The 24910-nt window shown below is 37.6% G+C and overlaps 1 protein-coding gene and 1 long non-coding RNA gene across 12 annotated transcripts; one reads left to right on the top strand and one right to left on the bottom strand.

The window, feature by feature from the left end:
• The first annotated feature begins 781 nt into the window (after positions 1 to 781).
• LOC117236528 (calcium-binding mitochondrial carrier protein Aralar1) lies at positions 782 to 24482 on the top strand. 11 transcript variants are annotated; one of them, XM_033499564.1, is made up of 21 exons: positions 8428 to 8572; positions 8710 to 8791; positions 13949 to 14005; positions 14124 to 14266; positions 14373 to 14488; positions 14560 to 14699; positions 14758 to 14904; positions 14977 to 15118; positions 15189 to 15282; positions 15673 to 15708; positions 16338 to 16428; positions 16552 to 16627; positions 16843 to 16961; positions 17037 to 17207; positions 17305 to 17445; positions 17526 to 17720; positions 17810 to 17912; positions 18092 to 18112; positions 18558 to 18648; positions 18976 to 19149; positions 19213 to 24482. In XM_033499564.1, exons 2-21 carry the CDS (start codon positions 8759 to 8761, stop codon positions 19220 to 19222), a joined length of 2100 nt encoding a protein of 699 aa, XP_033355455.1. In that variant the 5' UTR covers positions 8428 to 8572; positions 8710 to 8758; the 3' UTR covers positions 19223 to 24482. The 11 variants fall into 11 exon arrangements, with proteins under 11 accessions (XP_033355453.1, XP_033355463.1, XP_033355459.1 ...); XM_033499563.1 differs by having other exon boundaries at positions 8435 to 8642; XM_033499570.1 differs by lacking the exons at positions 8428 to 8572; positions 8710 to 8791 and adding exons at positions 11362 to 11518; positions 11598 to 11819.
• LOC117236530 lies at positions 5002 to 13321 on the bottom strand. The gene is made up of 3 exons (XR_004493869.1): positions 12360 to 13321; positions 9966 to 10131; positions 5002 to 8036 (listed from the first exon to the last, which is right to left on the bottom strand). It is a non-coding gene; the product is annotated as an uncharacterized LOC117236530 (long non-coding RNA).
• Positions 24483 to 24910: the final 428 nt, after the last annotated feature.

Genomic DNA, 24910 nt, shown 5'->3' with positions numbered 1-24910 from the left:
TCGATATCCAATATGGCCGACCGTTTCGATTTTTCTAGAGTCGTTACGTACTTCTCTTTCAGCTGCTTCGCCACAATGACTATCTACGACGATATACGATTTAAAATATTTTATCTCGTCTAAAAAATTTTCAATCTCGTAAGAAAGTAAAAGGTATAAAAGATAATATAGTATTAACAAATATCTGCGTTGGATTGGAGTAACAGATTAATTCGAAAATTTGTAATTGATTCGTTTAATCGTTCCGCAAAATACAATCTTATGCAAAAATAAGTCAACTTCATCTACATTTTTTACAACTTTTCCATCATATTTACCATAAATGATTATACTTTTATAGTACTTTAGGACTTATGACATGATGCCTTATTAAAATTTTAAGTGCTTAAAAGTATACAAATTAAATTTGTTACTCTTTGATCATCCTCTTTTCTGGCATTAACTATCACAATAGTATCTATCATAACATTCTATTTTATTGTCGACCGATTAAAAATTTTGTCATTCAAACTAAATGGAGATTAAATTTTCAATTTAAACAGTAACCAGAAACGGAACTAAGGAGATTCGTTAAAGGTACATAAACAGATAAAGCGAGTTTATTTAGGAAAACGTAGATAAACGTAGATAATTCTTGAGAGATAACTCGATCGATAATGAAACACAATATTCAAAAAGTAGCGCGCTTTTGAAGCTCGCTAGTGCCACTAGCGAATGATGATAGAATGGCCGATGAGATGGCGTTAGCTGACTGGTTGACGCACAGTAGTATGGCAGCTTCCGTTTCGTCAAGTGTTTTCAAAGAACAGGTGAGCGTTTCGTAGAGTGCGTCGCGACTCTTTGGATAGATTGACGGTGAAGAAGCTCGCTACTGAGTTCCCTCTGGTGTTGTGGCCCGGTGTGTGACTGTGTGTGTGAGAGTGTGTCGTCGAACGTCGATTTGAAAAATTTCAAAGTTGACTTTTATAGAAGCGGGCCTGTATCGTTCTTTAGGTGTCTTGAATCTTTTGTCCTCGAGTTTTGCTACAAACTCGTGCGTGCAGGGACCGATCGAGGTAAAAGCTTCCTGCTGGGAATGTTGATGGACTCGCTTCTCGTTCGAGCATCCTGCCAAGAGGTGGGTAAGTTTTGCCGATCTGTTCACCTGGTTACGCGGTACGCCGTCTCGACATAACGTTCGCTCGATGTAGACCGCCTTTCTCAAAATCGAGATGTTTCTTTCCGGCTTTATTCATGCCGTTTGCTGCTTGCACCTCGAACGATTGATTTTCCGGTTATGCCGAATTTAGATCTTTTCACTTTGGATGATCATCACAGATAATTTTTTTATAGTGAATGTGAAAGATAAAAGCAGTAGTATCTATACAGTTTACTGAAATATTCTCCTCTAGGTTGATCCAGTAGAATGATAGACCTTGAAACGAAGTATAGTCTTCTCTATTCTCCTCTCTTAAAAAATACGTCTTATTCTCCTGTTCCATTCTCTTATTTGTTATTAAAATTTGTAATAAAGGACTGCCCAGGAAATGGTAACAATCGGCCAAATCCATATTCATTTCATGCGATATGTGTCATAGAAATGCGGTCTAAATATGCATTTAGTATAATCGTACTTATAACAGCATGCACGCACATTATAAAATATAATTAAACTCGTCCGAATCGTCTCACTACGAATGAATCATCCATTCAAGGAATCAAGAGCAGAGATTGATTTTACTCTATTCACTAGTCACTCTGGATGAAACGCAGATGAAAACATGTTTTTCGATGAATCATCCGTGATGACCATCCAAAGTGAAAAGGTGTAAATTCGGCTTTAGCTTGATTTTCATCGAGTTCTGCCGTAGAGACGGAAGCGGTACTGGCCGAGTGACATCTGCATAGAGTTGGACGTGTCCACGAATGGCGGTGCGAATATCGATCCTCTGGAGTCTCCGGTCGCGAGGCCGTCTTGTTTTCGAGGTCACCAGGACTTCAGTCGCAGTCCTCACTCTCGATCTTGATATCTTCGTCGCAATCCCTCTTCTTTCCTTTTCACGCACCCTTTTTTCACCAAAGCGTCTATTGTCATTCCCTTCATCATCTCCTCGCCTTCCCTTCCATCTAATGTTACTGGATGATTACTATGATTGTTAACATCCTGTGTACTACAGATTGCCCGTAGCGATGAATACACAACATGTACACCAAAGAATCTGTTTTTTTTTTACCATTGATAACGTGTACAATGTACAGTGACTCATGAAAGTCTTTGAACGTAATATTGGAATTTCATCAACACTGTAATGAGATTCAACTGTCATGATTATGTTGGAAGAGTTTGAAATAAATGTAAAAATACAACGCCTACTACAATATACAATACTTGATACAGTACGTGTTGCGAATTCTCAACTAGGTGACGATCAGTCAGGTTGCAACTGATCCTGAGGGTTGTCCTCGTCACCATGGTTTTCACGAGATGGGAATCTATTCTTTCCAATCTTGTGCTTATGTACATCTGCTCTGGTGCATCGTGGGTGCATCTGCTCTGGTGTTGCTGATTGATACCAGATGTTTACTTTAGAGCGGACCTATCGGCCCGCACATTTAGGGTAACAGAATAACAGTTCGGTAACTATGAAACTTTCTCTAGTTTCAAAGTTGTTCTGGAAAGATATTTCAAGTATCTCCACACTGCACTGCGGTAGATTGTATTCTTTAGGTGCTGAGATGACAATCTAAGGTAATTAGGGAATAGTGGAAAAGTAACTAAGCAGTACAGTAACCTTGATGTGTAAGAATTTTGGCGCATAACTTACATAAGTGGTCGAGGAAATCGCTGAAAGTGTCCTATTTCTAGAGATGCAGGAACAAGCGTGGGGAATGCAGACATTCGATCCAAATCGAACGATATATGTACTACTACTTACAATCACTTTGAACGTGATGAGCGCAATAATCCTTCCGTGTTGTACTTTCAAATCTTATTTTCAAGTACCGATTGATAAATCCTATGAAATGTTATTGTATGTTTTTATATCGGAAACAAAATTTAAATAAATTTCCAAATTTTTATTTTCTCCTACATTATCAATATATACGATATTTCGATTAATCGATATACGTACTTACATATCGATTTATTTTCTTGCATGAAAAACAGAATTTAAATAAATTATATATCTACATATTCGATATTTTTATTGATCAATATATACATGTATTGTACATAGCTGTATCGAGTAATCGATATGTCTCTGTATCGAGCAATCGATATCCCTCGATCGCTGTATTTTCGACCAATCGCGGGGAGACGTAAACGGGAGTCGTAAATTCCCGTTACGATTATAATAATCGACACCACGAGTTGATCGATCCCCTGATTTCCGTTAAGATAATAGGGATGATTAAGTTAATATAACACTGTGATTCACAGGGTTATAAGGTCTTATTTCCAACACTTAAGTTACACTGTTCAGTAGGTATAAATCGTAGATGACAATTTGGCGCACGAAGATATGATAGATATGCACAATAGAGCAGGGCTCTTGTAGTTGAATTTATTAGGTTAGTGGACGTAGCACTGGAGGATACTTAATAGAGGAAGTGAATGTTCGGTAATCCCGAAAACCGACTTAGATAGATGACACGAGTTAGACTTTTCTAGCGGTGTAGAAGAATTAAAGTATACAGTGCCGATGCTGTGTCGGAGGAAAGCTAGCGATGGGTCTGTCTAGCGCACGGGATCATCGGAGTTGTTCATGACATTTTTGGTCAGAAAAGTGGGGGCAGTATACATTGTTTCTGATTGGATAAACGAAGGTTGATGGACTAGGAAGGGTCTTAGCCGTCCTCGATAGAAAGTTGCCAGTAGGAAGCATCGGTCGTGAACAAAATTAACTTTCCCTTGTCAAGCCGTAGTAGACAATAGTCTTTAGAAAATAATTTGGAAAAACGATATTTGTTGGGTCTGAAGGACCTTAGCTAGCAAATTCCTTAGATTTACGCTGGGGCATTAAGGCTATTGAGGGTACGCAGTAAGGATGAGCGGACTGAATACAGAAATTCACGTAATAGTGTTCTTATGAATTTGAATGTCTTTATTGCATTATCGAAGTATCGAAACAAATTGTCGCAATTTTTCAAATGAAAAAAGCGCTGTATTACGTATTTAATTCCTCTTACAATAAAACAGAGATATTTTATTCATAGAAACAGTTCATCGTTCATCATATTTTCATGTTATTCTTTTCTTCGTTCCAATGAATACCATCGGTGACGTTAAAGTGCGTTGAAAACCAGTAGAAACCGGTATCACTTTAACTATCTAACGAACTGTATTTTCAGATTGTGTTAGCAGCGTTTGTTGTTAAGATACAGGAAGCAAATTAATTGCAGATTAACAGACTCGAGAATAAAAAATAAATATTTTATAATAAATATTTTATTTATCATAAAGTTATTTATTGTAAATTTTATAAATTTTATTATAAATTTATTATAATTTGTATTTATTATAAAATTAATTAATAAATTTTGTATAAATATTTTATAATAAATTTCGGACTATACACGTGATAAACAATTACTAATCTATCGTACTTGCGTAAATGTTAACAATAACAGTAACGATAATATTGGTAGAAAAAGACACATTTCTTAGCGTAATATGACGTTCAACGAATATTATCGCAGTATACAGCCTGTTTTTCTTTTCTTTGTTGCGGTACTTTCTAATCGCTCGTTCTTGAGTAACACTGTCTATTATTTAGTATTTGGAAATTGCGTGCGTTGACCGGTTCGTTTATCGAGTTCTCAGCGAGGCTTTTTTATCGTGTCCCGGATTTCACAACACCCGTGTTTATTGTCTACTTTTATCGTGGAAAAACAAGCTGAAACACGACGAGATACCTTAACATGTAATAATCTAGTTACTAGAGCAATATGCGTTTTTTTTATCGATTTCTCAGATTTTCTCCATTTTGGTGAATTTCATTTATTTGCCGGTTACTTTTCTTTTTTAGGATCATTAATAGCGAAAGAAGTTGATTACAAAAGAAGCATAGGTTTACTCCCTGCAGCCAGTACAGGAACTTTAAGCTTGAATCTCTAAAAAGTCGGCCAGAGAAGGCTAAAGTCGCATTATTTCGCAAGCGATTTAAATCCTGATTCCCTGACCTTCGTCGTCGCCGTTTTTCTATCTAAAAGCAGTCATTACTCGAGCAATTTTTTTTTTATTATTTATTATTTAATTTATACTTTACAATTTGTCCAGCTGGACATTTGGTAAATTTTTCTAACTTAATTGGTAAGTAACATGTAGATGGCTATCCCAGTGGGATACCATCTTCGAATTTAGGTTATGTTAGGTTATGTTCTTTGTGAGATCTGTCGGCTGTTTCCTTCTTAATCTTCTCTCGAGCAAATTTTCACTGAATATAAAATATTATTTTGGAAGACGTGAAACGTGCTTATCGATGCATCGATAGTTTTCTTCGGGCTTGATAAAGGTTGGTAAACATCAGGAACGTCACGCACACGACAATTACGATTACTTCAAGGTCGCGTCGACATTGGCGATAAACATTCGAGGTAATCAACTGAAATCGTCTATTTATTTTAATTCATTTGCCACGTATTTAATTTGTACACTAGACGAGTGGTTGCGACTGTTCCTACTAGTGAATCAATTTTATTATCGGTTCCAGGAAGATCTGTCGCGAAGAATACACCGCATTGCCGTAACTGTTCTCTGCGCAAGTCATGATTTTTCTCAAGATAAAATACAACATCCGATCACCACTCGATCGTATCGTAATACGTACAATATTTCGTATCGACTTGTGATTTCGCTTTGACATAACTTGATAAATAATCATTGAGCTGTCAGCTGATAATCGATTTAGCAGGTAATTATATAACGAGGTTTAATATACTGATAAGAATTATTGTAGCACAATTAACGAATAGATAAGGAGCGTTTTAGGTTTTTGCAACTTTGAAATTAGGATGGTAGTGTAGCGTTATAGGTAAGAAAATACTGAACTAAGTTTCCTGATTATTCGCAGTTTAATATTAACAGTAGTTAGTTGATGAAATGATTTTCTAATTAATATAAAGTTAAAGGTAGTTTCAGACGTATGATTGGAACTCTCATAATTGAGTGGAACGTTTTTTTTTGGTCTGATAATGGAGTTGTGGAGTCAATAGCCTTTGGTGGTTTGCGAAAGCTCGTAGATTTTAGTGCAGCGGTTCGTAGACCGAAAATACTGCGACTCGAGATTTTCAGGCCGTGCTAATTTCGAACCATCGTATTTTGCGTGAACAACATTGCGTAAAAACCATGATCTCGTCTAGTTCTCCTTATCTTTTCTTTTCTTCAATTAATTAGATAAGAAAATCTCCAATTTTGTAAATCTGTTTTAGTAATTGATCGGCGTGGAACGGTAGCAGTAATTGCCGAATCGGTTCAACGTTGAATCTGATCGACGATCTGAAATTTAGAAGCAAAGAGAAGATCGCGATATTTGTATTTTTTTTATTGGAATGATAGCTTTGGCCAACGATATATATTACAAATAATATAGGACGCGAGATTTATTTATTCAGGACAGTATAAATACGCGTTCTTGCTATCTCCTAGCACAAGATACAGTCTACATATATTATTACTTTTATACGCTGGATACGTGCCTAAAGGAGCCTCCTGGATCTTCGATTTCTGCCGTAATTTCACCCTCTACATTCACCAATTTCTACTGTTGTTCTACGGTATAGTCGTCTATAGCGACCAACTGAATCTGTATTTAATATCCCCTCTCGTTAAGAGCGTTAGAAGAAAATAAGATAACTACAGTATCTATAACGTTAAGTTTGAAACGATACGAGAAGGAAGAAGAAAAGGAAAATTGAAGATAAAAGTGGAACAAGGGAAGCAGGAATCGTTTATACACAATGAATTGTATACCGCTGTCTCGTTCAAAAGGCTCGTCGTTGACCTGAAAACGCGGTGGAATTTTTTTTCAAAACGTACAGTTTTCTAGTAAAATGGTATGCGTTTCTCTCACGGTTGCGAGATTCATCCTGAGTTCAACGTTGTTCCCTTCGCATTGACCCAATTCCTTTCGCATAACGCGAGGCCTGGATATGGGTATTATTATCCCAGCCACGGCATTATTCTACCATGAATTCGTTCGATCTGCCGACGAACTCGCGTTACCTTTTCAGTCCTATAGTCAGATAGTTCCCACTTTTTTTTTTTTTATTTTTTAAAATCGATAGAGGTACGTTTCCTCTAGACCTACGGTGCGCTTTGTCTACAGCTAATTTGTTTGATCACGTTATCGACATGCTTTGGTTTGACAATATTTATAGAATAGAATCTTCTTTCGAGTTAATTTTCACAAATATTTTAAAACTGATAATTTCCTGAAACGTAGATTTGTGATGTAGATTCTTTCAAAATTGATGACTTTGGTAATGTAATTTTGTAATGTGGATATTTGAAAAATTTATAGTTTTGGAAATGTAATTTGAAACATAGAAAATTTAGTTTGAAATTAGCAAGTAATATTTTATTTGAAGGTGTATTAATATATTAAATTACGTGAACTTTTCAGAACTTTTAAGAGGAGATACATGTTTCACAAGAGCATAGTATGTTATCAAGAAGGCTTATAATTTTCGTGCTCAAGATTTAAGTCAGTTGCGCAGAGAATCGACTGGAAATATGATAGAATTGTTGCATCAGCATCATGTAACCAGGAATCATCACTTTTTTTAAGACACGCAAGCGTACTGTTCTGGATTAGTTTCAACCGGTTTCTCGTGTTGATCGTTTCTTTGACTAGATCTGGGTAAGTCCAGGATCCTAGTTTGGCTCGGATGCGCAGATAAATCCAGGTTAACCGCGAGATTTTGCATTCCCTGGCTTCGGACACGTTGGACTCAGTCGCAGAATCAGGTCGACCATGCCAGGAATCCGATTTTGCCGCAGTTTCCTTCGACACGTTTGCAGTCCTTTTAGTCACCTTGATCTTTCAATCGATCTCCTATCAATTATTGATTTTCTAAGTTCTCTAAGTTTAAATTTATTCGCAGAAGAAAAAGAAGAAGGTTGATATGGATTAAAAAGTAAAATACATACGCATATAGATATCAAAAAATCATAAGAAAAAGGATGCTTGTTTCATTAACATTTCCTCATTTTCATTAATAATTATCAAAAGCAGTCTATTAAATACTAAAAAAAAAAAAAAAAAAAAAAAAAAATTTATTAAGAATTCATAGAAGTTTAAATTTATTCGCAGAAAAAGAGAAGATTATTGGTATGAAGTAAGAAGGAAAATTGATATACGTCTAAAAAGGATAAGAAAAAGGATGCAGCCGTCTGTTGGAGATCAGCTGGAAAATAAGTTCAGTATACAAAACTGTGCGATATAATCTGGGCCTTCCTGTAACAGTTTTCCCCGTAAGAGGGTCGGGGACCTCGTGTCCACCTCCCAGCGTGAACCTGCACCAGTTGCGTTGTGAAACTCGCTAGGTCGGCCGTGGGCTCACCGCCAGTCACGCCTGGATCGTTCTCGAGGTAACTTCTCTCTGGAGGCGGCACGATCCACTTATATATATCGTCGTCATGTGATTCGGGACCAAAAGACGTATCGTTCTTTTTTTTATCGCGTTTATGTGCATTTAATAAAAATAAGCGACTGATTGAATTCTCAGGTGTCGGACTCTTACTCGTTGAACTAGAAAATTGGATGAGGAAGGGAGAATGTATGAGAAGAACAACGGCGTTTACGAAGAGGTTAGCTGGGATCATTTTAAACCACTTTTACACTGAAATTCCTAATCTCCAAGTCGCTGTTTATTAATGGTGCACCATGATTTTTCTAATTATACAAATTTTGCGAAAAACGGATCGCCGTGAGTGTGAATTGTAAATCGTGATTTGTTGTTTAGTCTAGATATCTGGGGCGATACAGGGGAACGGAGAAGAGATGTGGAAATAGTGATTTTTTCGAGGAAGTGTTAGCGAGGCTCGAGAAACAGTGAAGTAATTTGATTGGAATGCGGTTGATGGTTGAATGCGAGTTTTGTTACACGATACGTGCTGTATGTTGGAACTATTCTGCTAATAAGTATCTGCTTTGGTGCTAATTGAATTCTACGGCAGGAAAGAATTGTCAGAGGCGATCTTCCTCTTCGATATCCGATATTTGATATGGAGTTGATAACGTCGTTGTTATCGATCATAGAAAATCTAGAGACATTAAAATATGTCCCGAGTTTCTAAAAAGAGAATAGGCTTCTTTGAACGATATTAAAAGAATACTTTGAATCTAAGTCTAGGGAAGTGAGTCTCGCATAAAGTAGGATTTATTAAAAATTAAAATATAGTCGATATTAGAAGCATCATTTATAGAACATACGAAACGAGACATTGAAGTCTACGATTTTAATTTCCGAAGGAAATAATATTCTTTAAAAAGATTAGGATCATCAAGACATGTGGAAAGTAGTGTAAACAAATTCCAAGTCAATTGATCTTCGATTCTCGTGAGGACAAAATTACCAAGGCTAGTATAAAAGCTTGTGTTCCAAGGAAAGGAAGAAACGTCGTTAAGATATTGTTAGAGGAGAGGTAGTAGATTATTTTGAAAAGGCACTAATGATCGGCGTAACTAAAATTACAAGATAGCCAGCTAGATAATTGGCAAGAATGACGGTGTAATATCAATTGTTCAAGTTGATTCATTACGTAAATGTGTAATCTTGTTTTTGTCGAGATTATCCGCAGTCCAATCCATCGGTGGCTCCCGACAGCAGACTGAAATTCCTTAACCGCATTAGATGCCTTCCAAGTTAGGTATATATGTACGTGCCTATTCCGATCCAATACGAGATCTTTGACTCGTACACATTCGCATCGGATTATCTGTCGTCGCTTTTGTACCCGCTCTTACCGTCTCGAGGCACACCTGTTGCTTCTTTTCCTTTTTTCTCAAGACCTTTTCGACCGTTCCGAGAGATCTGACCGATTAGACGGGAAACGAGGATGGCCCGTGAAGAGGAATTACTGGAATTAGTATTGGAAGCCGTCTAGACTGCTACGATCAAACGAGTACCCACCGTTCGCTTTCATATCTGAAAAAGGGAACAAAGAGGAAGCTTCAACCGCCTGATGTAACCGATAACGAGAAGAGTATTTAAGCGATTCGGTGTTACGTGTATTACGATACGCGCAATCAGATAATACAGTTTTCTTGGTATTGTTAACGCATCCGAGTGACCCTGACTTCAACACTGAGTGGAAATGCCAGGCCTTGACATTACGAATTTAAATTCTTCGGAATGTTCAGTTCATGGGAATAATTGTCAGTCAAATTTAACGTTCGCTATTGGTATAAGGAAGTTGGAAAAGATGATGTGATGTATGTTAGTCACGATTCACTGTAATATATGTAGGGCTAACATAACGGTCGAGTGGCCTTGGTCCTAATTATAACAAATTTTCCACGTCATAGAATAAGAAATTAACTTTCTTAGAACGTTGTCAGCATTCTTTCCGATCATTCTTTTCAATTACTGCTATTTTTAGTTAACTGTTTGCGTATTTTAGGCTCGACTGCAGACCGCAGAACACACGATGGCAATAAATCGCGCCATTTTGAATCATGTCGCAAGCCAGCGGAGGTAAAACGATTCCCATTAAACTCGACCATGGCTCTAATCAGAGTTCTGTGCAGTGATAGAATCTCAGTTCCACCAGGGAAACTTGTATTTCTTCCTGAAACGAACACATACTCAGCGGCGATGAATGTATCTATTTACAGGTCGTTGTAAATCACGTGTTAAACATGGCAGGAAATCCTCCATGGGCGTCACTCTTCTATTATCTATTGATTACACAGATCTTTTGCGGAAGAAGCTTGCCTCTGATTCACCTTTTAATACTTTGACGTGGGTGTACGTGTCGCGTGCGTGTAGTTTCACCTTCCGCACAATTTTGCAAGGTAAATATGCGAATGAAAAATATGCCAACGCTTGAAAAAATGAAAAATATCGTTTCCGGTTTGCCGCCGGTAGTGCTTGAAAAAACGCAAGACATCGATTCAGGTCTCCCAACGTCAATATGTTGATAAAGCCACGTAAATGGTACATATATGTATAATATCAGGAAAAAGAATTAGAGTTTGTTTCGGATACAAGGAAGTTATCGATATAAAGGTTCCTCATAGAGTCTTCAAGAATAAAATTAGCTCGTATCGATGTACAATTTAAATTATTAGCAATTATTATCAATTATAAGCTACGTGCTGTATATATTATTTAGATGTTCATTTGGCGTTTGCATTAGGTATCTGATATACGTTGTAAAAGTGTGAAAAAAATAGTTGATTAATGGTTTCATTAACGTACGTCGATAAACGTACACGTGCATCTGCATTGGGAACCAGTTTACGGGATTATGTAACACGTGGCGTTGCAAAATGGAAGCAACTGATCCGCTGGTTAGCCAAGGCACGCGCTCGTGAGTACACAAAAATACCTGCTCTTGACAATGATCGAGATCGCTAGTGGCGTTTAACAGATCTGCTTTCTATTCAAAGAAACAAAGGAAATTGCGAGAAAGAAAGATAGCAGAGAAATTAGGAGCGGAAGAAACGGGAATTCTTGCTGAAACATCAGGACTACACGAAGAGAAAATAAAAATAAAAAAAGCGCGAGGAGAAGAGATGAGAAATGGACGTGTGCAGTTGGAGGAAGCAAAAAAGAATTGGAATGAGATTGAGGACATGTAGACAGTATAAAAAAAACCAGGAAGCTTCCATGTAAGTTAAGATGCCAGTAATGGCTTCGACCCACTTGCGATCATCTTCAACGTCGAAAACGTTTCCACGGTATCTGAACAAGTAGGAAATCATTTAGTTAAAAATATCTCGCGCTTCGATATCTGAGTCTGTAAACAATTGTACAATTTACATGGATTTCTAGGATCCTTTAAGAATGTTATTTGCCGAAGAAGTTAGGAGAGGCGAAGAGGTAACACGCTATCGCTGAAACCAGAAGAAAAAGGCAATGGTCTTTGAGATAGCCACGGTGGAGGGAGTCGTAGCAACGTTCTCTTTTCGTACAGCAAGGCTGAATCAGTCTCATCGTGACTTCCGAGCGCGAAGCACGCACTTTTCAATCATTGCCATCCTTTCATCGCAACGCACATATGTTTCTCAGAAGCACCTCAGAAGACCTGCTGATCATTTTTTGTGCCATTTTCAACGTCAGCATGCTGATCTCAAAGAGCAGTTAACGTCGTTGCCGTGAAAAGATATTGTACGCGGCTGTCCCACTTTTATTGGACCCTTTTTATTTACGGAATCAAAGAAAGAAGAACCCAGAGATATATAATGTGGGGAATGCAGGTGTGTCTTCTCTGGTGCTATGTTCACGTGCAAGTGTCGAAAGAGACGCCAGATCCTTCAGCTTTTCTTGTCTTCATCTTCTGTTACCTTATAGATCACAATGGACACGTATCGTATCATATATTATCTTCCTCATACATGATGAACGTGCGACCTTTCGACCTCTGTGTTATCTGTTTTGCAAAATTGACCAAGAACGTTCACCGAGTAAATAATCTGCGAAATATTGTATTTGACGGATGGGTGGATTATTTTTGGGAACCATTCATATTCCCTTGATAGAAGGACAGAGTTGTCTTCGCAACGCTGGCGCACTGGCTGACTGGGTCGTATCATTGCATTATTTTCTGCGTCAAGTTCTCGAACGTGGCGCGACCGTGAAAAAGCGAATATAATAGAGGCAGGCTGCTACTCACGCGACTAGTACGTGACACGCCTTTGCATACATTAATGTCAGAATGGTTTGATCGTCTTAGCGTGCTTTTCTCTAGTTGTATCATGTTTGTTGTTTTCTTTCGAACTTTCATAAATAGAAGTTACGGTATGTAGGTTAGTTATTTGATAGAAGAGCGAGTATCGCAATTACTAGCGGAACTTTCTGATAATTGGATGTACGAGCACGTGTAGTTTCTGTTTCAAGGTTGTTATTCGGTAGAGTATGCAAATGCAGAAATCTGTGTAAATTTAATTTCCTGTTCAGTCCATCATTCGCTCTCGGAAGTTCGCTTTACACACTTTGTGTGTTCCTTTTTCGTTTTTCGGATTTTCCGCCACCGTTTACTTATTTACTTATTTAGGATGGCTAACAACCGTTTACTTACGATGGCGTAAGTACCACATCATGTGGTACTCGATAGAATTATTAAATGACAGAGGCAACCGACATCGTGATCCCTTTTTAGACTGGCATTTTTAAGCTCAGTCTCACCTTTGAACTTTGAACTATACTACTCAATGGCTGTTGTAATGTCAAACGTACATTAATGTAACGTTAGTCATATTATTAATGGAACCAGCTGTGTTTATATTTTGTTACGCTATGGTAGCGCTACTGGTTCTTCTTGGTTTTATATATGGAATTTCATAAATCGCGGTACATTCTGTGTTTTTGATTCATTATTATATATGTATACTATCCGCGATTTACGTAATTGTACGTGCAACGGAATACAAATGCTTTTTGTATTATGTGACGGTAAATTCTGTCGCTGATAACCCATGGTTCATAGATGTTATTTGCCTTCACTTTGAGATAGTGGCATTATGTTGTTTGTTAATGCGCTAGCGTGCTAGCGTGTAGTGCAAGCCATAATCAAGCTCGTAAAGTTTGTAATAACCAGTGGTTATTGCTGAATTCTGAACTTCTGACGTAATGTCTCAATCTTTACTGTCATTCTTCCTACCTTCGAATTGATAATGTCGATAGTCGACGTCACTCGTGGAACACTTCAATTCTATCGTTAGTTAATCTTAAGGCAATTTTTTTCTCTCAAATTATTTTCCTCTTTCAAAAGATTATTAATCTTATATGTAATTTCTAGGGTTCCGGATATTTAAAGCGTGCAAATACTGAACGCCTCCATGAAATATTTAGTCAGGTAAACGACCCAATTTTAATTGGTTCTCTTGTAATAATTAAGGTTTAGCGATTATATCATCATTACGCACAATGATTACACACAATGAATGAAAATAAAAAATAAACGAAAATTGTAGTACGCTTCACAAGAGAAGAATGGCGAGTGGTTCATGACCCCGTCTGACTTTGTCCGGAGTTACCTTGGACTCTATACCAATCCAGATTACAACCCTGACTCCGTCAATCTGCTCGCTGGTATCGTCGATACCAGTAAAGATGGGTTTGTATTAAATCTTTTTATCCTTTTCTATGTTCATGAGAAATTAAATTCTATAAGATATTTCCTAAATGAAATGCTAGACATAAAAATGTATCTTTTTCTACAGGCTCATATCGTTTGCTGAATTCCAAGCGTTCGAAGGGCTTCTTTGTGTGCCAGATGCCCTGTACAAGACAGCCTTCCAGCTGTTCGATACTAATGGAAATGGAATGGTTACATTTGGTACGTAGAATCTGCCTGTAAATTCTCGATTAATTAACAACTCGAGTTTCTAACTTGTGTTTGCTCTGCAGATGAGTTCGCTGAGGTGATGAAGAAAACTGAACTCCATCGGCGGATGCCTTTCAACATGGACAGCAGTTTCATTAAACTTTATTTCGGAAAGGATAAGCAGCGACTGATCAGCTACGCGGAGTTCAGTCAATTCTTGCACGTAAGTTCTTGATAGGGAAACTTTCAGTTTCTGAAGCGTTAAGATATTCTATTTTTAGGATTTTCATGAAGAATACGCGGTGGAGGCATTCAAGAAATTCGACAAGGATGGTCAGGGTTTTATTTCAGCGCTAGACTTTCAGGATATCATGCTGAGTATCAAAAGTCATTTGCTGACTAAGGATGTGAGGGATAACTTAGTTGCCGTGAGTAATCGATCTAGAGTGTTCCTTTATCGATGTATAAAGGATTGGTTAATTGATTTACGATAATTATAGGCGGCCAGCACCGGGCAGGGCGGACGGAAAGTCAGCTTCCCATATTTCATGGCGTTCAATTCCCTCTTGCACAATATGGAACTCATTAAACGTATTTACCTTAACGCGACGAACGGCCATAGATTCGAAGAAGTTACTAAAGGTATTTACTTCTTATCCCTGGTAAGTATGTGAAAATAAAAGGAATGTAACAAAATGGTCCATTGTTTCAGAGAGGTTCCTTTATTCCGCACAAATGATGTCGCAGATCACGCCACTGGAGGTGGATATTCTTTTTCAACTATGCGACCTGCTACATCAAACTGGGTGAGTATCTCCAATCCTGAGAGCGAGCCATCCTCCTTGGCATCGATAGATCACAGAAAGGTCACATGGAACGAGTAAAACATGCGATTACGATTTTTCCACGCTGGCCTGGTCAACGAGAAGCAATATGTGAATCATTATAGAATTAAGATGCTATCGTTGCACCAGCAAGCAAACATCGTCATCATCCAAAAAATGTCGAGTGTCTCTTGGCAAAGGAAGGATGGAGATTATCCCTGCTGAAACAATCATTTCTAAAAACCGCCTTCTATGCCTACCAAATAAGAAACTAAAAGCTTTCCACATAATAATTTCCGATCTTTTGTGAACGCCAATTAAAGTTCCCATGATTGAATACATTTGTTTACGTGTTTACGCTGCCTGGATCAGATCTACGGAAGATGACGAGGCAGATTCGCGGCTTGGGTGCGTCTTTGTATTACAAGAATAATCACGTGCTATAAATTCGTTCTAACGCATAAACGCTGGCCTCGCGCGAAAGTAACGGGAATTCCTCTATGATACGGAAACAATGAATTTAGAAAAATTAGTTGAAGATTTCCACCATTTTTAGCTAAATTTGTAATGCACGTTCTTTTCTAAATTCCAGGTTTGCTGTTTCTTAGAGTGACAATTCCCATTTCTTTTGCCAATGTATTTGTATGTACATAAATCGATAATATACACATTGTCTTCACCTACTTTCTTTAGCATTTATCTTAGGACGATGGTATTTGTAAACGTTTGCACATCGTGGGCACTAACGATATTCCATTTTATCCGATGCTATGACAGACTTAAGGATATGTTTAAGGAACTCTCTTGTATTGACAGGATCTGCATTTTTAGTATCGCTCGAAGCAGTGCCATCGACGTCCTTACTATAACGACCATCCTAGAAATACCTTGTTCTTTTATATTTCTTTTCTTTTTTTAATCTTTAAATTGGAAACGATCTCTTTCTTCCTTCCCCCAATTTTTTGTTTTCTTAAACTGCTTTATCTTCGCCATGGTTACGGATCTACATATTGAGCACGCATTTTCTCGAATTTCAGGAAAATAATGTACAGTGATCTCGTGGCTATTACTCCTGAGCAGTATTTCAAGCAGATCACGAAACGCTTAGCTGAGATCAAAGCGGTGTCGGTAAGTGTGGTGACAGAAGAATACTCAAGCCAATCAGCTGACACCAGAATTACCGTTGAAGACAATCTATGTTACCGAAATCACGTTAGTTCCGTTGTTGAATAGTCAGTATTCTTGTTTCAGAGTCCTGAAGACCGCGGCGTGGTAGTGCAGATACTCGAGAGCGGATACCGCTTTGTTTTGGGATCCATAGGAGGAGGTAAGTCCGCCAGTTCCCACCATTTGTTACTTTTCTTGCAGCCACGGAGGTTTTTGGGATACCAGATTTACTAGTTCTCCTAATATTTTGCTAACAAATACGAAGTATTTGGGAAATTGCTTTTTTAAACTTGGAACGTCAACTCTATCAGGAGTGGAATTAAGCAATGGTAGTGTTGCAAGTAAAAAAGACTAGATGAAGAATATTTTCTTTAGCTGTCGGCGCTACAGCCGTCTACCCCATCGATTTGGTGAAGACGAGAATGCAGAACCAGAGGACCGGCTCATTGGTTGGGGAGCTGATGTACCGAAACAGCTTTGACTGCCTGCAAAAGGTTGGAATCGAAAAGTCTCGCCACGATACACTGCCTACATTGTTAATTATGAAGTTGGTATCCTGCGTTTGACAGGTGATCCGGCACGAGGGCTTCTTCGGCCTTTATCGAGGTTTGGTACCACAGCTAATGGGCGTAGCGCCAGAAAAGGCCATCAAGTTGACCGTCAACGATTTCGTCAGAGATAAGTTCATGGATAAAAACAGCAATTTGCCCCTTTTCGGGGAAATTATAGCCGGGGCCTGTGTAAGTGATCCATGAACATCCCTTGACCTTTCACTCCTATGGTAGACTATAAATCCCCGTGATTCTAATTTATCGAGAACTTTTGTTTGTTCTCTAGGCTGGAGGATCTCAAGTAATATTTACGAATCCTTTGGAAATTGTCAAGATCCGGTTGCAGGTGGCTGGTGAGATAGCAGGAGGAACTAAAGTTAGAGCTTGGACTGTCGTCAAAGAGTTAGGCCTCTTCGGCTTGTATAAAGTGGGTATACGATAAGTATAATTCAATTGGAGCGAGTATTTGATATGACGAGAGAATTGGAGAAACTCTTAATATTTCAGGGTGCAAAAGCTTGTTTCTTAAGGGATATCCCCTTTAGCGCAATTTACTTCCCGACGTACGCCCATACAAAGGCGCGATTAGCCGATGAAGGAGGTTACAATACTCCTCTGTCGCTACTAGTATCTGGTGCGATTGCTGGTGTTCCTGCAGCAGCGCTGGTCACTCCTGCAGATGTGATAAAGACCAGATTACAAGTATATTTTCTACATTAAACATTTCTTGCTCTTTTATTCTTGAAAGAAAGAGAGAAGAAAAAAGATTGTAATATTAATTTGATTTTTAGGTTGTGGCTAGACGAGGTCAAACAACGTACAGTGGAGTGCTAGATTGTGCAAAGAAAATTTACAAGGAAGAAGGTCCGAGAGCGTTCTGGAAAGGAGCCACAGGTATCAAGTTCTATTTTGAAGTTACATTAGGGTCGGAAGAAAATTCGTAGCAATAGCGGGACATGACATTTATTTTAAGTTCTACATTGAGAAAGTTAGTAATACATCTTTTATTTGGTCGATTGCATGCGCGGGCGTCGGCCCTGCTGCATCATTCGACTATTCTTTTTCCCCAATATGACCTGGCGTCTTACTTCTAAGTGAGTACTTCTTTTTCTCTCTGCCTGCCAGTTATCGTGACTTTTTTTCAATTTCCCAGCCAACCACCACTTTCTTGTTACTTTTGTTTAGCCACATTCTTGTCTTAACTTATCTTTTACTAGGTTCATTGTTTTGTATGCAGAGTGGTCATCAAAAAGCATTGCATTCTCACAGTTTATCCTCATGTAACGTAATTTTTTATTTCATTCTTATTCACTATCTGTTGATTTATGAAACTAATCACGTTGTCAATTTAGTCCTAGGAAGGAAATTTTTCGAGTACTTTGAATGTTGAATCTGAAGATGTGTCCATTCATAAAAGGTCATAACATTCATGTCCATATTTGGGATTCAAATCTTTATTCAGACAAAGAGTATGAACCAGTGTGTGAAAATGTAACACGAAGCAAGCGATGGTATTCAACTTATCCTTTCATTTTACAGCACGAGTCTTCAGATCATCCCCTCAGTTTGGTGTTACCCTTTTCACCTACGAGCTTTTGCAAAGGCTCTTCGTAGTTGATTTTGGAGGATCGTAAGTGCATTTATGATTATACTTTTATTTTATTTGCGTATCGACACGCTTCTTCCCGTGTTCATTAATTTTTATTTATTTTCAATAACCGTTTATCCATTTTGTTTAAATTTTCTGTGATTAATGTGCATGCGAATTAAAAAATCATTTGGAACTCCTTATTTTTTTGATAAGTACGTCTTCCTGAATTCAAAATTCTGTTTCTGTTCGCGTAAACAGTTTGATAGCTTCAACTTCCCGTGAATCCAAGCAGATACTAACCAGAAATTCATCATTATCCATAACGTATTTTTTTTTCCTTAATATAATGTAAAATGATGTTTTCAGTCGACCTACAGGATCGGAGCAAAAGGTGCCTGCAACGGGGATGGCAGAGGAAATTCGATCGACGAATCCGGATCACATAGGAGGCTACCAGATTGCCTTGCCGATCTTCACTGGAATCGAGACGAAATTTGGTCTTTGTCTACCCAGGTTCCAAGCAGCAACTAGCATCAGAAAGTAACGTCGCCAACCTGCTTCAGCTAGATGAATATGTTTGTAGCAAACCCCTCATCATTGCAGAATTCCGTAATCATGTCGTTCAAAACTCAGATTCTCTGAGAAGAATAAGTGAAATGAGCTCCACAGAATTAAGAACTGGATAAAACGGGAACCCGTCGTCGATCGACCTAGCAAATTGCGCTTCTAAGCTGAACCTGGACGGGAAAGAACACCATAAGTTAAATAATCCCGGCAGAATGACGCAGGATATTATATAGGAGATAGACCAAGGAGGAAGACATGAAGAAGAGAGATATTCTCCCAAATTGATACTTGTACTACACAAATGAGAGTAAAGGAAAGGTGTTATAAATATGGTGGAGGCTATCGGAGATTCCTTAAGTCTAGTTCGGTTAACGTGTATTTGGAATCGATAATGAAAGAGCAGCGTCAACGCGCACAATCTCCTCGGTGATAGCCTATTTATCGAAACCATGATAGCAGAGAACCATGGAAAAAGTCACACACAGGGTTTAGACAAGTTAAACACGGACGGTTTAGCCTAAGACATTGTTAAGATGAGTACTGTCTCTTTACGCTTATGTCATGCAAGCGTGAAGTTCGAATGGATTAGCGATGCGAAGAAGCAGAGGAAGTTATCTTCTTTATACACTTTCTTTTGTCTATAATCTCGTAATCTTCACATTTTCATCCTTTGCACTCTACTTTAAATAGTGAATAAGGACTTCCTCAAACAATATGTGGCAATAACGCTCCTCATTTTCGATATCGCTTTGCTTCAGTGAGATTTCTTGAGATGAAAACGAAGGAACTGATAGTTTGTTCATGGAAATTGTGCGAAAGGTGAAATTAGGCGTGTTAATATGTTCAGTCCAATCTTTTCAGCGAGAGAGAACCGGTTCGCGCTTCAAACCTTGCTTTACGCCGCCATGACCGCTATATTACTTTTTCTACTTTTTATATGTGGATCGAAGACATACTTGTTCGTACACGGTGTGTTGAAAAATTTACACTATTTTTGTAGGGTTCTATTCGATTGTAGCGGAAGTAGAGGCTCCACGAGAGGGTTTCCGTTTCTCTAAGGACACCTACAGGTTTCAAAATCGCCTTACCGTTTCTCTCCACCTAATAGAATCGCTTTTAGAGCTTTTTACAGAGCCCCAGGAGGGCTGCACGACTTATTGATCTCTACTTTATCGAACGGCTGTAGAATCCGCCATGTTGTTCGCCTGTTTTCTACTCTTCTTCTAGTCGCAACTGCCATTCGTTTTATTTCTTTTTCAAGTATACGATAAAACAATAGTATATAATAGTTTCGTTGGGATCGATAATTGTAATTTCGATGAAGTTCCGATTTAATAATATGTAACCTTTTGTTCGTTCTATCGCACAGCGAGATCAGAAGAGGCTACGCCCTTACACGTTTCTTCCTTTTTATCTGAAGCTAGTGAAAAATGTTCTGTATTGCACGAGATTCTAACGCTGTTAGGAATCACGTCCTATTTTGTCCTGTCTCAGACAATATTCTGACCTGGAGACCAGAGTCTCGTATGATACTAGAGAACATCCTGGAATATGTTTCTTTTTGTAAACGTTCTCGTTCGCTTTGTCAAACAATTCGGCGCGGCCTCCACGCGTTTAGTGTATTACCTATCAAAGATAATCGAGTTCTATTTGTAAGTAAGGATTTATCAAGAGCTCGAGGAGTGTTTTAAAACGATAAAAGGAGGACTGGATCCTCCGTCCATAGTTTCGTTCGCGGGCCTCGAGCTATTTTATATCACACGCGTGGATCGAGGAAACTATATGTGAATTATTTAGTTGATCGTCCGAAATATTCGAAGGGCGTAATGTTCCAATAACTTGATAACTCCGATAAATAAAAGACATCTGCTTCAATTCTTATATGCAAATAATAATGTATAAAAATGTCCTGTTTTTTTCTTATCGCGATTATGTCTTTGATAATTTTGGACGATCAGATCGACCAATATCGCGTTGGTTTTTCGTCGAGAGGTCTCAAAGACCGTGAAACGCTCCCTCCCGCAGTTCGATATTGTATACTATTTAACGATACACGTCGGCTCATACTCGCTGTAGAGAAAATTAGGTCGCTTGGGACGAGCTTTCGACGCTTTCGATCGAACATTACGAGGTATGTAGGCACAGATTCGTGAAAGTAATATTTGTACCATGCTTCAAAGTCGCCTGACCTTTCATATCATCGTGATATTCTTAAAATTAATATCTAGACATTATTTTCCATCATTTTGTTGAAAGAATAAATACAATAGAACTCTATTTATCTGAAATTGCCAGGGGGAAAGCAATTTATATAATTGAAGTGCATACAGTAAGAGTTAATCAATCTTCTGTATTCTCTATAATTTTCGTTCACATAATGGGAGCTTACATTCAGAGTGAATTCAAACAGTGAAAGTGCAGTTGATTGGGTATTAACTAAAATTTTATTTCAATAAATGAAGTGTAAATAAATGGAGTTCTACAGTGTATTAAAGTATTTTAGTTTATGTAAATTAGTCATTTGTCGCTTTTTGAGATTAGTTTATGATCAGAACTGATTCAGGCGACTTTGTAGAGTTATCGAGGATCGTTGTATCAATCGACTTCAGCGAAATGCGACTTACTAGTAATTTTCACTACCAGCTATTGCGTATTCTTCTTTATGTGCATGTCGAAATCTCTTTGGTCAAAATCTCGGGCCATACAAAAGCGAAGGGGAAGGAAGAGTTTGTTGTCAGACCTCGACATAATACTTGAGTCGATTTTTTTATATGGCACAGTTTTTCCAAATTCTTTCTACAAAATTATTTGTTCTCTGTAAGAGGGACAGAGAACAGCTGTACAAATTTATGGGAAATAGCAAACATTTCGTGAAGTACATATGTTTACTTTCCCGGTGTAATTTTATGGCAACTTGGTCTTCCTTTAAAGCGGCAACTTGTAAATTAAGTTCTGGAGGTTAATTAGCGTAGATATATCTTAAATACTGAACCTATATTTGTGTAAGATTAGATAATCTTAATTACTATAGTTAACATAGTACTGACCAAACTAGGCTCCAGAACTTAGACAGCTTTGATTATTCTGAAAGTGATAAACAGCGTCCATCTTTGAAACAAACTTTTTGAGGGTGTCCCGAATGAAGTTATAATTGTTAAAAGCGTCGAAGTATTATCTTGTGAGCTGACAGATTGTCAATATGTATCAGGTTCAAATAATTGATATATTTTAATAATTGAACGAAGCAACAGAAAATCATGGGATAGAGGGAGAAGAGACACGTGCTGTGCTCTAGACTAGAAAGATGTATTTTCTTTGTCTGTCGTGATGTATAGTGATCAATGAAATCACGTGAAAACAGAAGAACGAAGTTGATCATGTACATAAAAGATGACAAGAATGAGTACAGAGATATCTATCGTTTGGGGCAACTGAAATGCAGAAATGAATCGCTTTCTGGCCCGAAATATCAACTCAAATATCCTGATCATAGTACGATGTATATACATATGTTGTATATGTAATATATTTGGCCGATGTGCATACGTGTCGTGCATGACATGTACAATTTGCAAATACGAATACTGGAATATATTCAATTACGTTCGACTCGATTAATCTATAGTTGATAAAAAAGTGTGTGGTCGGTAAAAATTGTAAAATCGATAACAGGCTTCGTTGGTAATCGGTCGACGATTAATAATCGATTATGTACAGATGAAAGGTTAGTGAATCAACTATCTAAACGTTCTAAGTGCCAAATGAGTATTTTTAAAGCTAAATTTACTCTTTTTTTGGCAGTTCGTTCTTTCTTTGCAAATGATTTTATTTGCTTAGTAATTCGAGTCGAAATGATTGATCGTAGGAAAGTATTCGTAGATGTTTGGGAGCATACAAAATAATAAAAGTTCAGGAATCCGTCGTATGCATTCGCAGCTCAATACACTTTGGTTTTTATACCGCCACATCGTCGAAGCGATTTTTCTCGATATTTCTGCACTAATCTCTAATCATCGTTCTTAGTAAGATTTATCTCTTTATTATCGTCGTCGTCACGATTTTTAATGTCGCTACGAATATTTGTCGGGTTTAATGGAAGGACAGAAGATATTCGCCGTCTCACATACATACATATATATACATACACAGAGATACGCAGCGGACGCGATTATCAAGCTTGTGCTAAAGGGGAGAAAAGAACAGGAAGAATCAGATACGCGGCTCGAAGGAATTGAACAATTTCTACTTTTCATAAAGCTAGCGTCTTAAACAAGCCAATCAGGTGCTTCATTTTTTGTTCCTATTTTACTTTTCATATCGCATTGCTTCATGAAAAATCTGTTGTTTCATTTTAGATATTGAATCGAAGGTTTCTCCAAACGGCCTAAAACACAAAAACTGTTTGCTTTTGTTCACAGAGCGTTTCTGAAGAACACCTGTTCTTTGTGTCTGCCGGTAACGTTCACGTTCTGTCCCAACAGAGATCGAAATGTGAAATGATGCCGGCAGGAGGCATTACACGGTCCCACGATTATTAAAGTAACGAATGTAAATCAACGATTCTCGCTATGGATATCAATGATAGTTTAAAATTTTTAAGAAAGAAACAAGGAGATTTGATATATATTGGAATTTCGATCTCTGTTCACAGGCTTCGATGTTTCGCCTGTTACGACCACTCGTTAGCGGGAGACCTAACAACACAGACAAAATAGTTACGTGATTGCACAAAAGATATAATATCAGAGGGGAACTAAATAAGCGAATTAGGATTAAAGGAACTAATTAAATTTAAAAAAACCAAAAGATTATTATGTATATTATTCAAGCGAAAGAAACACAAGTAATTAAGCTCGCTTCCATGATCGACCATCTCATATCCCAATCGTATAATGATAAAGGAAAAAGAAACAGAAAATAAGAAAAAAAATGATATAAAAGATAATTTAACGAAACGATTATTATACGATGATGTAACTATCAAATATTATACACTAGGTCTTTCTTGTCCCCGTTGACGTAAATCGAATCGACGTTCTACTGATCTGTGATCATTGTCAGATTCTTGACGGTAAACCGGAAGGCCGATTAGTTAGACGATTTTGAATTCAATTCTTACGAACTATTCTCAGTCGTAATATCTTTGATAACTTAGTTTTACCTCATTGCAAATTGTAAAGATTATATATACATACAATTGTAAATCAAAAAAAAAAAAAAAAGAAGGAAAGAAAATACCTAATTGTGAATAACACCTAAGCTGTTGTGCATATATTTTAAAATCAGAATAAATATTATTTAAAAGACGCTGGTTCAGTGATCCAATTCACTCACAAGTAGACTACGGATTTTTATGCGTTTATGAGAAATTTACAACAGCAAATTTGCATAGAATATGTGTAATATGCAAAAGCATCAAATAGAGAAAGTACAGTATTCTTTGTTCTATAATATTCAATAAGCAAAACAATGCTCTATTCAGATTCCAGTTCGTTAATTATGTTTATAAAAATATGTATTTTTCATAGATGTCCGCAGGCTACTCATCAGTTTTGGAATCACGACAATAAAAATATGAACAATTACGTCTCGTAATATTTCATAAAACGAATTACAGACTTTTACATTTAAATAAGGTAATTTAAGTAAGGTAAGTGAAAATGAATTAAATCGTCGTGGTTCCAGATACTCGCGTTACTTAATTTGCGTTAATCCACGCTGTGCTTTTATCCCT

The sequence above is a fragment of the Bombus vosnesenskii genome, unplaced genomic scaffold (genome assembly GCF_011952255.1).
Source record: "Bombus vosnesenskii isolate JDL3184/JDL3185 unplaced genomic scaffold, Bvos_JDL3184-5_v1.1 scf7180000013349, whole genome shotgun sequence".
Taxonomy (NCBI): domain Eukaryota; kingdom Metazoa; phylum Arthropoda; class Insecta; order Hymenoptera; family Apidae; genus Bombus; species Bombus vosnesenskii.
Note: the sequence above shows the minus strand (reverse complement) of the source record. Positions and strands in the feature narration are given on the sequence as shown.